Source organism: Neolamprologus brichardi, chromosome 16 (genome assembly GCF_056152115.1).
Source record: "Neolamprologus brichardi isolate AB-2024 chromosome 16, ASM5615211v1, whole genome shotgun sequence".
NCBI classification, from domain to species: domain Eukaryota; kingdom Metazoa; phylum Chordata; class Actinopteri; order Cichliformes; family Cichlidae; genus Neolamprologus; species Neolamprologus brichardi.
Window position 1 is genome coordinate 7,698,035 of NC_142119.1, and position 17,234 is coordinate 7,715,268.

At 41.2% G+C, this 17,234-nt stretch overlaps 1 protein-coding gene across 5 annotated transcripts in view; it reads left to right on the top strand.

Annotated features, from left to right (window-relative positions):
- Positions 1–17,234, top strand: part of lrp1bb (low density lipoprotein receptor-related protein 1Bb) — a 256,409-nt gene that overhangs the window by 74,759 nt on the left and 164,416 nt on the right. For all 5 annotated transcript variants that reach the window (XM_087830079.1, XM_087830082.1, XM_087830080.1 and 2 more), the window contains one exon: positions 16,011–16,148. In XM_087830079.1, coding sequence (XP_087686205.1) covers positions 16,011–16,148 — 138 coding nt within the window. The remainder of the gene's footprint in view (positions 1–16,010; positions 16,149–17,234) is intronic.

A 17,234-nucleotide genomic window follows, 5' to 3' on the forward strand; every position in this document is an offset into this window, starting at 1 on the left:
AGAGACTGCAATAACCAAGCTGCACAATATAGGACGATGTTTACCAAGTTAAAATAAAATCAGAGGATATTTGAAGTTGTGTAGTTTATTTTGGGCGGGGGGGGCAGTGAACATTACACAGAGGAATTTGTTATCTTAACACATAAAATAGCTAATATACAACAAAATTCTGTGCCATTGATGGCCTCTTTCCTTCATCCTCTGGCTCAGTGAGAGAGATGTAATCACTGCAACTTCAGAGTCTGTGGGGAGAAGGAAGAGGAAGGTGGCCTTGGATTGCAATACCTAGAGACTAGAAGGAGGCACCAGCTTATCCTATCAGCCGCAGGCCTCACGGGATTGAACAGATGATGACAGTTATTCGGGGAGCTGTGAAAACAGGCTGCTTTCAGGAATGGCTGAAGAATACCGAGCAAAAATGTGGAAGTGTGGAAACAAATGTTTTGGTGGTCAGGCCTTTGTTCCGAGGGCAGCATAGCATCCTGGGTGGGGAACGGTAAAGTGAAAAGATTTAGTATCTGCTCAGAGTCGAATAATCGCATTCCAAGTTTGTGCATCCCAGTTAAAAGGAAGTCAAAATGTCAAGGCAGTCTCAGGACACGGCATCTGCTCTTAGCTGGCATGTGTGATAAAGTGGGACAGTCCTAATTCACTTTCTGCAAATGTATTTTATAAATACTTCAAGTGCTAATGGCTGTCATCGTGCAGCTCTCTCTCAGTCTCTGCATTCGCGGTACACGCTTGCACGCAGCGTCTTAGGACTTTAATCCTTGGTGAATCCTTCAGGAAAGGATTTCATGGACTTGTGGCTGGTCTCAGTAGCGCTGCCACGAGGAGCTTTGTGATTGTGGCGAGCATGCAGACCAGTGAGTCCTGTGATAGAACAATGACTCCCAGCGGAAAAGACAATAAAAGGGGTCAATGGCTGACTTCAAAAACATGGTCGCAGAATCTGTTTCGTGGCCGTAGCGTGGCTCGACCCAGTCACACCGATGTTGATCTCAGTGTGTCGAGGCAACTGTTCAAAGACGGCTCTCCCGAGGGCTCCTTCCTTATTCCCCTTTAACAACAGGAAGGACACGTCTTACCAAGTCTTCTTCTCAAGCGTTAATCAGCAGCCCACAGAGAGCTTAGAACACAACGTGTGATCAAAAGGGAAAAAGATGAAATAAAATCTGATCCATGATCCAGTACGTGTTAATCTTGTAGTTATATTACTGACTGTAATTTAGTTACTTAGTTCCTGACGTTTGTTTTATCTATGCCTGGGAGTTTTGTTTGCAGTACGGTTGTAAAATTGTTACAGACATGAACTAGATGTTCAGATGTGTAATATTCCTAATATTCCCACACCTCCAATAAAGATTCGCCGGAACACTTGACGTCTTATGTATCGATTGCACAAGAGGCAAAATCTTTAGCAACATTCCCACTTTGTCTACGTCTTTCTAGGAACAAAGCTCAGCCAAACACACAGAACTTTTATTTTACCTACAAGTTATTAGCTCAGACTAAAAATTGGATTAAATTTTTTTATGTACCCCGAATAATGCTTACAGTTACAAAACCTCCACGAGTAAATTCAAAGGTGGAGAATGAGTGGATGCAGTGTTTTGTCTTTGTTTAAATATTTGATCATTAATAAGCAGATCGATGGTCCACAGACGCATAAAGAGACGAGCGGCAGCATTTCCTGGTTGGATGTTACTGATGATGTCAGAGAGTCCTGTGGAGGCGGGGTCAGGTGTTAATAAGCGTCACAGGAAAGACCTGCACATCATTTATGCTCCTGAAAGCAGGATTTATTTTTTCATATACTTTACAGTTTTTCATGCTGCATAATATCTGCTTTATTACAACATGGTTATAATGTGTTAAAATTCAGAGAGTGACACGTTTTCATTCTCAGGCTGTAAAATATTTAAACCCTCTTTTTTTCTATTTGTTTCTGTTTTCAAAGCCAATTACTTTTAATAGCTGACAGATCTGGACTGTGGACAGTTTTGCAGCATAAACATATTTTACAGTAGAGCCATGCTGCGGTTCTTTTTGTGCATAATTTGGTTTCCAACAGGCGCCGGTCTGATGCCAGACAGTGAGTCGAGTGTGCGTTGGCACCTGGAGATCTGAAGGTCACGGTCATTCAGCACTGGTTTTTGGCCTTTTCTCTTCTATATCACGATCACTTTCTTAAATGATATGATCGAAGATGAACTCTGCAAAGTCTCGCCTGCACAGCCAGAAGTATTGGTGCATAGAGGGACGCACAAAGGCAGGATCAAGGACTGTGTTGACCAAAGTGCCTCTGAAGAAAAGACCAGTATGGAATGTCCACATTTCCCAGTAAGACTGAACACTGCAGTCTTTTCTTCCATATGCCTTCCTTTAGAAAGACAAACAAATATCATCATCAGCCAGAACAACACAGCACGGTCAGACACTGTTTGCTGTCTGCTTGTGCGTGCAGTAACACCTGCTCAGGTGAGCAGCTGATTTAACTAAGATGAGCAGCATCTCTGGTGGTATATTTATATTCTGGTTCCACCCGGGGCCAATAAATGAATTGAATCTAAGCTTGAATGAAATAAAAATAACACTTTTAAGCTCATTAACTAATCTGACTGTTTGCACATCTGGATGTGCAGCTGACAAAGCGCCTGTGGAAATGCTGCTTAGATGTGCGGTTTGTCTGCGGCGGCGCTGCAGACGCCGTTCTCGTGCATTCCAGGCTGACTGTCAACAACCTTCAGGGTCTTTGTTATCTGGCAAGTTCCGCATTGAAATAAATGTATCACAAATGTGTGTGGGTCCCGTGAGACTTGGCGCCGGTAGGTTGGAGGTTTAGGGGGTAATGTAGCGTAGCACCTTGTTATTGAGCTGAAGGACTGGGCCTTTTGCATTATGTAACGTTTATTTTCCTTCCTCTTCATCTCTGCCTCCCTGCTGAGTTATAACACTTGTGTTGACTCATCAGAGAGAGAAAAAAGAAAATTACATATACCATTATTTTAAATGTAGCTGCTTATGTGCTGGAACCAGACCACAGGTTATTAGACGCTCATTAGTAAGTCGTCATCACAGCATTTCCCCAAAAAACAAAAGTCAGTCGGGCATCACTGTCCTTTGCTATCAGCGTAATGCGCTGCACATACATCTAGTTGGCAGGCACAATAATTTGGCTTTGTTTGTTGTAGCAGGAGGCGCGAGGCTTTGAAATAAGACTTTTAATTTACTATTTCTCTCCCTCTCTGCATTTGGAGCAGAACTTATGTACACTTCCCCAGGCTTGTGCCATCTGTTTCACCAGCAGTCTCAGTAGGCAGGAAACAGACACAACAAATACTGCGCGCGCCTGTGCACTTGGAAAGAGTCGTTCTCACGAAGCCACGATATGCTTTTAAAAGTCTGCGCGATTAAAAATGGCTTTTGTGTCGAAATGAAATCGGCGCATAAAGGCAAAGTCGTCTTCGCTGCCCTCAACGTATCATGTGCTCACGTTCAGCTCTGCGCTCGCTGCGTTGCCCTTCCTCCTGCCGTTTAACACGTTTCCATATGCTGGAGCGTTTTGTCTTAAGCAAAACCATTAGTGGGAAAATTTGGTTGCCTGGTGACAATCTCGTACCCACACTATGTCTCATGCTTGTCAGGAGTGATGCACTGGGAGGAGCACGTCGCTTCTTTGTCTTTGCTCTCACAACCTCCTTCTCTACAGCTAAGCTGCACTGACATATTTCCCCTTTTGTATTCCCTCCTAGTACAAGTGTTGTAAAGGACAGCGTCCCAGCTTGTCACCTGCAAAACCGAAGAAAAGAGCACATTTCATAAACTTGACGTGCTTGCTGTCATGGAACCGCTGTGACATTTAAGTGCTAAAAGCTACATTATCTCCCTGCTGCTGCAGCAGAGAACAAAGCATCAGTGATATGAGCTTAAAGTCAAAGTAAACACAGAGGCACATACCTGCCGTGACAGCCAATCAGAACCAGTCGTTGTGCTGAGAGTGCTTTATCTCACACTTCGATGGCAGCCAGGATTTCTTTCTGCATCCGGATGAACCTGAGACAATAACCTTCATTTTTTAATTGTGCATAATCTAACAGTGAAGCGAATGAGCTAAAACCATCACCGGCGTTGTAGTTCAGTGATTACTCAAGGGGAAGCTGGGTTGGTGCCAGAGGATAGTTAGAGCAAATACATGTCCTCCCAACAGCTATGTGTATTATACTTTAACCGTGGTCCTCATTAAAGTGTCCTCCGAGGCAAAAACGGCTTATTTACAGGCTGATGATCGATTGATTTAGCCCGTGGGCCAGCACACCAATTTGGGCCCTGGAACTTATTAAATAGTGTGAAATATATATACATAAATGCAAAGGTCGAGGCTTCTCACTAAATCTATCCAGAGCCTTTTTCTTTGAAGGGCGTGTGGTTGGTTTGCAGTGTCACCACCGCGCCTTCACTTTGGATTATTAGTTTTTAAATCTGACAACAGCTGGAGACACAAACCAAGAGAGTCTGAAGATTTCTGTGTTTATTCATGAGAAATCATTCAAGCATTAACTGTTTGGAAAAATATGAAGGAATTCTGTAAGTCCCCAAACTTAAGGTAGGAAAGGAGTGTCCTGATTGGGTGCTTCCATCTTGTTCATGGAGCTGTTTGCACTGTGGACCTGAATCAAACGTTTATGGGCTGCAGCATAGTGGAGTGTTAAATAGAGGAGTTAATATTAAGAGTCAAATTGCCGTCTTATTTAAATGTCATGTACAGATTGTTTCATAAAGTGTGTGTCAGCAGGTTTGTTATAATAAACTTTTACTGAAACGTTTTCAGCCACAAGGCTTCAGGACGGGCTTAGTTAAAGAAACCAATGACACTCCACAGAAGATGAGAGACAAATGGCTCGTCTATTGTGTTTCTTCTGAAGAAAATCTCTTTAAAGAACAGCTCCAGTTCTTTCTAAAAAAAAAAAACAATAGCGACATGCCCATCTGTACTCTGAGAGGTTTATTTGTTGCTGTTATTATTCCTCCCTAAAGCAATTTCAGTGTAAGTGAAATCCACACTTCCCATTTTGTGCAAAAGCAGCATTCAGTTCAGCAGCAGGATAATGTGAGGCCCTGGCAGTTATACAGCTGTAGATTCATACAAATCACATGTCTTTCAGTGATAAAGCCAGGACGACACACACACACTTCAAACAATGCTTTAAGGACATTTTGTATCGACTTGTGAGGTCCTTGTCACGGTCCTGGGTCATTTTGACCCAGCGTTTTCAGTTCTTTTATTCCTTTGTATTATGGTTTGTATTCTGATCCTTTTGTCATGATTCAGTTATTCTTTGTGAGGGATTAGTTCTTAAGTTGTGTCTCTCGTTTAGTGTAAGTTCAGTTCAGTGTCAAGTCTGTGTCTGTTTCTTGTTTCCCGTTTCATTGTGAAAGGTTGTGCCTCATCTCAGTGTGTCTAGCTTTGCTCCCCATGTCTAGTTGGCCCAAACCCTCCCAGCTGTGTCTCCCTGTTTTCCATTCCCTGATTACTCCCCTGTGTATATAAGCCCTGTGTTCCCTGTCGCGTTGTACCCTCAACTAGGGCTGCCGATTAGTCGACTAGTCACGATTACGTCAACGACTGATTTAATAGTCGACGCGTCGTTTGAAGCTTTGTAAGATCCCAAAAGACGCAGGAATAAGTAGTAGGATTTAAGAGTGTAATAACGGACTGAAACAGAAGATGGCAGCACTGCATGTACAAGGATGCCAGCTGCCGTTAAACCCCGAAGAAGAAGAAGCTGTGTCCCAGAATTCATAGCGCAGCCCAGCTCAGTTTCCAACAATGGCGGCAGCTAGTTAGTTTTAATATTACTCTTATTATTCTTTCTGGGTCACAAAATAAACGTTTAACATATTTTCAGGCGAGAATGTAGCTGTGTAAACCTCAAATATCTGCTCAGTTTATCAAGACACCACATATTTTCAAAAGCGCTCCGACGTTTTCGGAGACGTCTGTTACCCACTAGCTCGATAGCTAGCCGGGGGCAAGGCTCACTAGAGCAGTGAGAACACCCGGCAAATCGTTTTCAAACCCACCGCCGTCTTTCACTACTCAGGTTAAACATGATATATAAGTCACTTCGATAACTTAAAAATGTTATTGTTTGGCGTTTTTCAGTATTTTATTTGTTCCTGAGTAAATCGGTTTGGCTGTGATTAAAGTTAGTTTTTACACAGCTGAATAAATGTCAAGCAGACAACTGATTATCAGAAGTGTGAGATGCTGGACAATATACTCCGGTGTCTTGTTATATTTTAGATAGCAAGGAGTTTTTTAAACTTCACCGAAACAATCTGCAAATTTCATTAACATTTAATAAACTATCATCTTGTCTTTATTTTTAGTTAGCACATACCTTAAACACTTAAAGCTGTAAGCTAATGATAGTTATATAAGAGCAGATGCTGCTGGTGCAATAAGCTGTACGTTTTACGTCCAATGGACGATGATCTGATTAGTCGACTAATCGCAAAAATAATCGCTGACTAGTCAACTATCAAAATAATCATTTGTGGAAGCCCTACCCTCAACTAGCTGTGTGTTCTGTTTCTAGTGTTTAGTCTCCTGCTCCAGTTCAGTATTTCTTTTCCAGTGTTTCAGTCCTCGGTTCCTCTGTTCAGACTTTTGTTTGTCTTTTGGTGAGTTTAGTTAGTACGAGGTTTTTCCCAGCAATAAAGCTGCGCTTTAAGTTTCACTTCCGTGTCTGAGTTCTGCATTTTGGGTCTCCACCACTCCTGCTTGCTCGCCTGCCACACAGCCAACCATGACAGTCCTGAAGTGATATATTAAGATGATTTTTGAGACAGTGAACAAAAACACAAATAAGATGTTTCATTTGTTGTATTTTGAGTTAAATCACATCTTAATTCAAAATTCAGCGCAGACACTAATTAAAACACATCTCTGGCTCCAGCCGTGCTGAAGCTCACTTCACTGGGAAGAAGCCAGTCTTCCCATCACGTCCATCCTGTGATCCAGTGTCACGGTGATTAACTGTCAGATGTTAAACGAGCGCACTGACAGCAACACGTTATAAATGAATACACTTGTAAACCGATGTTGGAGATGCCCATGACCATTCAACCTTTTCATATAACTCACAGAAGCGAGTGTGATAGCTTCTTCTGAAATTAATCGAAACAGCTTGTATGATCCATATACAACACAGGGACTGATGAATGAGCTCCGTGTGTATTTTTGTTAGAAAACTACATTTCTATAGAAACACTGTTTTTGTGTGCAAAGTAAACATCTACATTAGTTTTTTATTATTAATATTATTAACAGCAGAAAAAATATTTAATAACATTTTCATGCATGTCTTGATTAATAATGTTATTTGATGTGTTGTAGACACATAAGTGTCTGTTTGTTCCAACATCTGACAGTGAATTCAGCATGTTTCCATAATAACTGGTTCCATTCAGGCAGGCTGTAAACGACTGTATTTACGTCTTTAATGAAACTGCAACACAGTGCGTGATTTTAATGGCATCATTATTCTCACTGAATATTCATTTTAACCTCCAAATGCACTTCATTGTATTTTAATACTGTGACACTGACTGTAGAATATTTACATGACATTTTTAACATTAACACCATATTACTCATCACCACAGTGTCTGTATTTACTTCTTTGTTTACAGATTTTCAGTTAATGGAAACTGTCAGTTTTTTCTTTTTCTTCGTTTGTCTTTATTCTGTGAATTGCTGTGTCATTATTCTGTCCTGCGAGTGCCTATTTCTCTCCAGAGGCTGATGTATTGATTCTTTGCTGTACAGTATATGGCTGTCATGGATGCCAACACCTGCCTTATTCCTCTGTGCAGCAGAATGAAACTGGGAATTATGTGTGGGAATAGATTTGATGGAATACTCAGTATAATTTACAGGAAATAATAAGTCATACAGGCACACAGGAAATGAGTCAGAGGGGCTCTGTGCACATTATTATTTGGCTCTCACTGACTGCACTCAGTACATGTAGCAAGTAGCAAATAATGGGGATTTTCATTTGGTTGATTTTGACCCGGACAATGTTTTATTCAGCGGAAAGGCTCTCAATCTGGAATGTTAATGCAACAAAGGTGAGACAAGATTTAAGGTTTTGACATCAGCACAAATACTTAAACAGGCATTACATTTTATTTCTATTTTATTATCATTATTATAATAAATAACACATGGAGAAGTGTAATTTTACATTCATTCTACTTTTAGTAGAGCCACGTTTCAGGAGTACGCTAAAGAGGATCAACAGATAAAATACACAAAGACATCAAAGGTTATGCTCCTATCACATGTTATTCATCATATCAATATCATTATGTTCACGCCAACATGTGCAGCTATGTTTTCCATTCATGCAGTCTGGATGTAGATCAGGGCCTGGACTGGACAGACGCACTGGATGTGTTTGGAAATTCATTCGTGGAGTTTTATTGTGTTTTTGAAGAAGTTTCAGAAGCAGAGACAAAAACATTTCAATCTTTTTTATAAACAAACTGTTTGTCAATATGAATAGTTTTGGAAAATTCTGTAACAGACTGAATAATCTGTGTGGTTTGACTGGTTCAGTCGATGACATCATCGTTTAAGGGTTTGGCTGTTTCACTGTGTGATGGTTGTCAGTGTGGTGACCCACCGGGATCAGGTGCAACACCCTGTTGGGGGGTTTTAAAAAGCTGTTGTGTTGCAAGTTTAAGAATTGATCATGTCAAAAGAACAAAAACATTACCAGTTACATATGGCCTGCCCAGTATACGCGTCTTACTGGCCTGTTTTTCCTGTTAACAGTTACACTATTAAAGAAAAAGTCTGAAAAGTTTTATAGAAACTTTCGATTATGGTTTGGAGTCAAACGTGTTAATCTTTCTTCACAAACAACATTTTCTTTTGTCCTTAAAATGAAAGGAACTTTTAGCCTGTGCAGACATTTTAAAGGTATTTATGTTAACAGCAGTTATTATTTTAGAGCCACTTCAAGAGAAGATGGCACAGGGACAAGGCCGCGTGGAAACACTTGCACAGGAGTAAAATGATGGTCTTTTGTCCCCTTTGATGCTGAGAAAGTCTGCATGAGCTATAAGGCACAACATATATTTCTTTTAATCTATCAAAGATTAAACATTTAGTCATCCTGTAACACAGAAAGTTTGTTTCACTGTGTGGAGGAGCACAGTCCTTGAAGGCTGTGAGTAGTGGGAAATAATGCCTCTTTGTTGGGGGTCAGACAAACACAGAAGGAAAAAAGCAGCTCTTTCAGCTGAATGCAGCATTTCAAATACCAAGGATGTAAAGGTCACACAGAAAAAAATTTTTTTTAAATAGCCCTAACTACCACTGGGCCTTTCATAAAGAGGCCATGCTGAGGAGAGCTGTGCTTTAGGCTTGTTCAAATGTAGCTGTGATGGCAGCAAACTCATGCACATAATCAGCTTGCATTTTTGTAGTTCACTTTGTTGCCAGGGAACTGTTGAAGTCTCAGCAACATGCTTTGGATGACGCACTTATTTTGTAGCGGCAGTGCACATTCATAAGCCGTCCAAGGTTTGTCTGCCTTGTGGGTGCAAACAAATCACGCTGAGGGTTTGGAGGCTCATCAGCGGCGCTCTCACATGGTAGAAATATACTGTTCAGCCACAGCATCACGGAGGCCAGGCAGGATAATCCAGGCATGACAGCAATAACTTCACATCATATACGTGCTGATGAGTTAGCCATTTATATGACTTCTAGATTCACACAAACACACAGCAGATATTACACTGGGGGTAATCTTCCACACCTGTGACACAGCTTATGAGCGATGTGAGAGATTTATGTTACCACCACGTGCTGCAACCTTTTTTACTGCTATTCTGTGAATCCTGTGAGAGTCAGCACTGCTGCTACTACTGCTATTACCAGATTCACAGTGTGCAACACACCAAGATCAGCCACGATGGCTGTGGCTAACAACACAAACACAAAGCTGGCTGGAGCTGAAGTTCCACAGCATTTATACCAGCAGGTTCCTGAGGTCCACTGACCATCTCAGCCCCAAAACAGCCAACAGGTTGTTTTAGTTTTAGCCTGTGTTTAATGTGGCAGAAACAGTATTTTAACACAGCAGAGAACGAGAGCGTTTACTCTCATTCAAAGTGATTTCAGATGAGTCTAAAACCTGCTCAGCTCCGTGTCACGTGTCGTGTTCCTAAATGTCCTTTCAGGAATATTTCCCTGGGTTTCTGTTGGACAGCTAGCTGTGTCTCTGCTCCTCTGTGTCTGCCGTCTGCACGGCTCAGCTCTTTTTTCACTACAGTTTGCATGAATATGGTCGCCCATTGGCGTGAAATGACTGGTTTTCATACAGAATTAGTCCACGGAGTAATCCGCCGTCGCATTTAGCTTTTTGAGCTCTTATTGCTACAGGGCAAGTTAGTCTCACGCCTGCACGCTGGTGCATGTGGATGAATATGCTGGGTGATTAGGTCAGCTGGCAAGTTTTCCCTAATGAATTTTTCCAAGCGGCTCCGTTCTGTGTTTACTTAAAGTCAGACTCAACACAGAAATGACTCATGTCAAATATCATTGCAGAGTTGTAGCAGCGTCACGCTTCTTGTTTCCCCATACAGTATATCTGCAGTGATGAAACATGGATTCACTGCAGCCGCTCATATATGAAACACAGCAGGGTGAAATAAACTAGAATAATCATTTAATGCCACATGTCTGAACCACGGAAACAATCACTGCTCGTGTTTATTGTCTCACTGACATGCAAAGATGTTTTTCTCTGCAAGCTAAAGTGAGAAAGCACTCACCTGCACTCACCTGCACTGGCCTGCAGGTAAAGCACAGCGCAGTGAACGCTGTTGCCGTTCCTGCTGTTCTTGATATTTTGGCTTTTGATCAGATTGAGCCAAATGATGTGCACATGTTACACGGCTCATGATTAGATTAGAGATTTATGCAGAGACGATAACGAGTTTAAAGATGAGAAATGTATTCTGTACAATAGCTAATATCACTGTAATTGCAGGATTTACTGCAAAAGAGCCCGATGCTGTTATAAAGCCATTATGGGAACAACATTGGTGTCGCCTCAGGTCGGGCGTTACCATGCCTCTTTGATCGCCAACTTTAACCATAAATTAAGGAAATGAAATCTTTATTTCTAAGGGATATGATAAATCCCTGTACTTGCTAGTTCAAGGAGCTTCCCCTGCTGATAGGCTCTGTGTTATTTTCTTTTATGAATTCATTATTCCACACAAACTGGCAGCAGCTCAGATTAACATGATTATCATAATGAACATTGCAGCTGAAATTCCCCCCTAGAAGCCTCTCATTTTACATTAAATAGAGGTATTAGTTTGGCCCAGCTGGTTTCTCCTCATTCACTTCTTAAAGTAGGAAAATAGCTCCATGATTTTTAATTAACATGCATAAAAAAAACTCATATATCCAGTTTCTTCTGTGTATGCAAATGAAGGCTGTAGACGAGCTATTCCAGCCGTCACAGGGTAACACAGAGTGACAAACACCTGTGACCTCGTCAGGATCACTCATTAACCTAACACGCATGTCTGTGGACGGTGTGGACATGTAAACTCACATAGATCGGGTCAGGCCAGGATTCAAACCAGGAACCCTTTGGTTGTGAGGTGGCAGTATTAACTCTACTGTGAATGATTTTTAATAAGCCTGAGGCTGTTTGGGTTTGTTTTAAATGGAAATCGATTAATTCCAACATGTCAGCGTTTTTATTGTTACCATGCTGATATTAACACTCATTATGGGCGTTCCCAAGATGAGTGTATGAACCCGGTCTTTTTCCAGGGTGGACTGATTGTGCAGGAGACATGTTTTATGACCAAGAAGTGGGTGCACACGTCTGACACATACAGGGTCAAATATGTGCCAGCTTGCACATTCTCACCTCCCTCGTGTCCGCATGGAGAGGTGCAACAGTGCAGCAGCTCGAGGCATTAATGCAAACACAAACAGAGGAGGAGGAGGATTAAGCCACACAGGAGCATTCATGAAGGATCACTGTGTCGGGGTAGCTAAGCTGCTAGATGCTGATATGTTAACCGGGGAAACGCACCACTGAGCATCTGTTTAGCCTTTAAAAACATCGGAGCATCTTTTGTGTGACTGTAGAAAGTATTTCTAAAAATATACATGAAGGAGGTGTGGATGAAAATATAATCGTATTAGCCAAATACTCGCGATGTTTATGCTATTTTTTTCCCCCAGATTTGGAATCTTTACATCTCCAATAAATAAACAAAAGTATGACAAACTATTTTCAAAGAGATTTAATCTCAATAACAACACTTAGTTCCTACCAGCTGAGCGAAGAATAACCAGGAGGAGGCATCAGTCTTTGTATCTCAGTGTATCAGTCTCTATACTGACAAAAGCTTTAATCATTCTTTAATAATCCGAATAATCTAAGCTCAGTCCAAAACGCAACAGCAATGTGTCTGATGCCATCGGTGACTTTAAGTAATGTGATTACATGTATCTTTTCCATGTAATTTAGTTACACGAGTACGATGTAAAACACTAAATTTTTGTGGAATCTGGTCAAATTAAAATCTCCTTAATAAATATTTCAGTTACATTTTTACTCCAAATGTGTTTATGAGGGCAAAGAATCATTGTCTGAGTGTAACTTGCTGTTACAGTCTGATGCCCTTCGCACTGTGTTGGAAGCAGGCCTGAGCTGCTGTTGCTGATAAATGGCTCAGATATGGGCGTGCTGTAACCTGATGCAGGTCATCTGGGTGTTCCACACTTACAACGCAGACCCAGAGGAGCTGTGAGTGTCTCTCTACCATGTAAAGTGATCTCTTTAAAGTTTCTGCTTTTTAGTTTATTTTCAAGAAATTATCTTTTAAATCAGCCTCCTGTCATGTTCTTTGAGCCAGTCTGTCACGAGGGTGATGCACCTTTGCAGGGTTCGTTTTGCATCTAACAGAATAAGGAGAATGTTTTTTCCCTTTGAATTTCAACAGTTGTTCTTTCACTGTCACGTCTGATGTTCTCATTGCTGAAGATCTTTGGTCTCAGAGAAAAGTCTGATCTCTGCTGTCGCACCATTTCCCTCCTGCACAGGTCATTTTGCCTGATCGTGGCCACGTTTCCTAGACTCAACCATCCGGACCAGTATGACTGGAACTCTGTCTCCATGCAGCAGCGACTAGTCACGACCTCAAGTTCCCATCCACATTATTTAGTTTCACACTACGTCTAAAGCAAAAAGTCACGAGAAGTGAACAGATGGAAAATTCTGTCAATGATAATGAATTTAACAGATGAAAAATTTGAGCTATTTCTTTTTGCAAGGTTGAAATTTTGGCTAAAAATCATTTTTATCTTTGAAATTCTGTTTGGCCCAAGTTTTTATTTAGTTCATATTCAGAGTATTACTTTGTATTCTTTACACCAGATCTGTTATCTGTTCATTATTATTAGTATGTGTCTTTACATATAATATCACAGGCAGCTGTTTAGTGCGCAGTGGTTTCATTTTAAATAAACTACTTTGCGTTGGGATTGAATGTTGCTCTTTTCTGGTCATATTTTTCTAAAATCACACAGGTGAGCTTATAGGACTGTAACACCTGAACATCTAACAGCTTAGACAGAATAAACAATACAGTTGGTGTCTTTGGCTGAGACCCCGATGAATTTGTAATGCTGACCAGTGAAAATGATCACATTTCTTTCCACCTCTCACTAGTTGCCTAAAAAATGCATTGATGATTTTGCCAGATCAGACGTTTTTGTGATGAATAAATCTGGTATTTAAAGCGATTTGTCCCAGAGATGATACAAATCTGCTCTGCAGTCGCTCTATAAAAACCTGTGAGAGAAGCTCAGACGTGAACCTTTCTTTCCTGGAAGCAGGTCTTAGTGGGTGTGTTAATATCCGTAAGGGGGCTTGTGGTGATTTTCATCTTTGTGGCTTATTGGGACACTAACTGGAAATCAATCAGTGATATGAATTATTCTTTAAAGTTAAATATCTGCTCTGAAAGAAGTGTGTGGCAGCAGGTATGGCCCTGCTCACAGTAACACAGCTGCACTATTGACACCACAGAAAGAGATTTTATTTTAACTTCTAGCTTTGTTTTTGATATTTTAATCTTTATCACACAATTTTTATTTGTATTCATTTTTAGCATATCTGACTGGGGTGCACATTTCCTCTGTTTAAGGTTTTATGTTTGTCAGACACTCATTCCAGCTGACATTATTTTATACAGATTTTAATATGGCTAATTGTTTAATTTTTAATCTTTATTCTGTGGATCTCACTCTTCAGTTTGATCCTTTAGACACTTAGTTTGGTGATTTCAAAGATGATGTCAGGCGCTTAAAGAGACAGTCTTCATTTCTAATAATCTACAGAGGAACATATATGATGAAGCCTAATCCTCTACTGTATATTCCACTCCAAGCGATCATCCGGTGCTGTACAGTAGGCTGCCAATCGACAAAGGAGTTGTGGCACCTCAGCCATTGAGAGACCATCTGTGTTCCCCTGTATGACAGCTCAGAGCCGCTGAATATTCATGCACCATCCCTCCGCTTATCGCATTAGATTAGAACCCATGCGGCGAGAACGGAAAGGCAGAGGAGGACAACACTGATATGTTGTCAGAGACCCTTACAGCTGTGTGTTAAATAGCAAATTAGCCAAATGGACACTGGAGCAGCGGGCTGAATGCTCTGTGACAGAGTGTCCCTCTCTCTGCGTGTGTCCTGAAGCGTTTCCACTCAAAGCTTTACTTCACATTTAACGCCTAACAGAAGGAGATGTGTTTGAGGTGAGAGTGTGTTGTTTCCAAATGCATGAGGTGTACGTGCATTTTATATTTCTCAGTACATAACTAGAATGCACAAAACCCCTAGCAGTGTTTTAAACATGAAGAGTTACAGATTCAAGATTTGTCTTGTAGAGAGTAAGTTAGGTTTCAGATCCATGAAGCCTCTGACAGCTGGATCTGAAGGACTCGTGTTCCAAACACATTCTGGGTCCCAGCAGACACGGCTGCTGTTCATGTGAAATATAAACTCTCAGAGACAAGGTCACATAGAGCTGACTTACCTAAATGTGGCATAAAGAGTGGGAATCATCAGTGCTTGAAGGGCTTAAAGCCAAGACACATTCATTAAAGAACATCGCTCGTCACCACTTCTTGGAGAAGAAACGAACATGTCCACATGTTCCCTGTGTGAATCTGCAGGGCTCTTTCCTTGGAATAACCACATTAATTGCTGGATTCCTAACTTTACAGTATGACAGGTGACACAAAATCATCTGGTCAGCGCGGTCCGAGTGTGCTGGGATGGGAGAACTCTGGGGATTGTTACAGATCTCATCACATGCACGATAAATCTTCCCATTAAGTGCCTGCAACAGCACACTGGTAATTGATATCAATGTAGTTAAGGTGGTGCTGTGACACATTTACTGTGCTGGTGTATTGGTCAGCTGTGTTTTATGTGCTCTGGTGGCTGCTGCGTGAACGAGGGTCACCTACGGGCCTCGTGAATCCTTAAACAGCTGCTCCGTGCCGTTTGGCTGGCTGACGGCGAGAGTCGGGCCGTTTGTTATAGGACGTCACCGATGTGTCTGCAAAGCAGTGTGGCGAACATCTGTTGTGTGTAAAGAACAATGCTGTGAAGTGCAAACACATTTGCATATGTATAGGTTCCTCGTCCTCCTGTAAAAGAGGTCTTGGAGTATCAGCATTTTGGGGAGACGCAGGAAAAAACACCCAGTAAAAATGATTACGTGCAAGAAATGCAAATGATTACAATGAAATATGCTGTTTTAATTAACTATGGCCTTTTTGTCTCCACTGTAAATGATTTTCCTTATGCTCAAAGTTCATTTAGTAAGCATGAATTAATAATGTTAAAATAAATGTTGGTCTTTTTGTTCTCGCTGCTTTAGGTGCACGAGAGGTGGTGATCAGATGTCCCCTGAATCACATACAGTGTACCGGGACAAAAAAATGCATCCACTTCAACAAACTGTGTAACGGGGCTCGAGATTGTGAAGACGGCTACGATGAAGGAGTTCACTGTCGAGGTAAGAGTTAACGGTGTTTTCACATTCCCTTTGCCTTGGGTTTGAGAATACATAAATTAATAAGTATCCTCATTATCGCGGTAATTAGTCAGATCACACTCATCATATTGGGATTATTAAGATTGTGGAATTTACTTTACCCGTTGAGTCAGTATTGGATTTGTATAATAGCTGCGGAAAATGCTTCACTTTTATTTCGTGCTAATTTGCTTTGCATTAGAGATTAATTATTTAAACTACGGCCATTTAAATGTGCTTTTCCTCCATTATGGAAGTTTGAGGATAATTTTCACATTCAAACCGATGTGCACTGTTAAACCCATAAGTTTTAACTGCAGACATGAATCTGTGAAACAGTGCTTCGAGCTGGCACGTTGGAACTTTTTGGGTGAAACTCTGCACCAAGGTGACTTTCTATCATCCACGCTGTCAGAGCAGGCAAGAGAAACAGCGGGACGGTAACACCAGGTGTTGTGTTGTACACAAGTTTTTTGTTGTTGCTCACTTTCTTAGCTGCTATGGACACCTGGCTTCTGTGATAAGGCAGCATTTGCCTCATGATTGGTGCAGTCTTGGCACAACAGTAGCTGCTGTCTGGCTGAAAACACCACCTTTTCTGACCTGTAAGACAGTCAGAGTCATGCTGGGCTTTGTCTCTGTGTGAGTGCTAGGTGCAAGGAAGTGGTAGCTTCTGACTCTGAGCTGTGAAGACTGAAAATGTCTTGTTGTTGGCACGAGGCACAAAACTCGACAGTATGCTCACACTAAACAGTAATTGTGTTGTTTTTGAAATTAAGCCCTTTTTAGCCCTCTGTACTTCAGCATAATTATGCTAGAATTTTTTTTCCAGAAATAAGAGGAAATGGGAAAAACACTGTAAACACCTAAATTTAGCTAAAAAAAAAAAGCTACTGATAAGTTGCTGTTATAAGATAATTTTAATCTGCAGACACAAAAGCTCTTTCAAGCTATATATGAGCAGGATTTGTAAATTTAATTTTCATCTTCTTCCTCTTCTCTCACTCCTAACCTGTGCCAGCAGATGGCCCCGCCCCTCCCTGAGCCTGGTTCTGCTGGAGGTTTCTT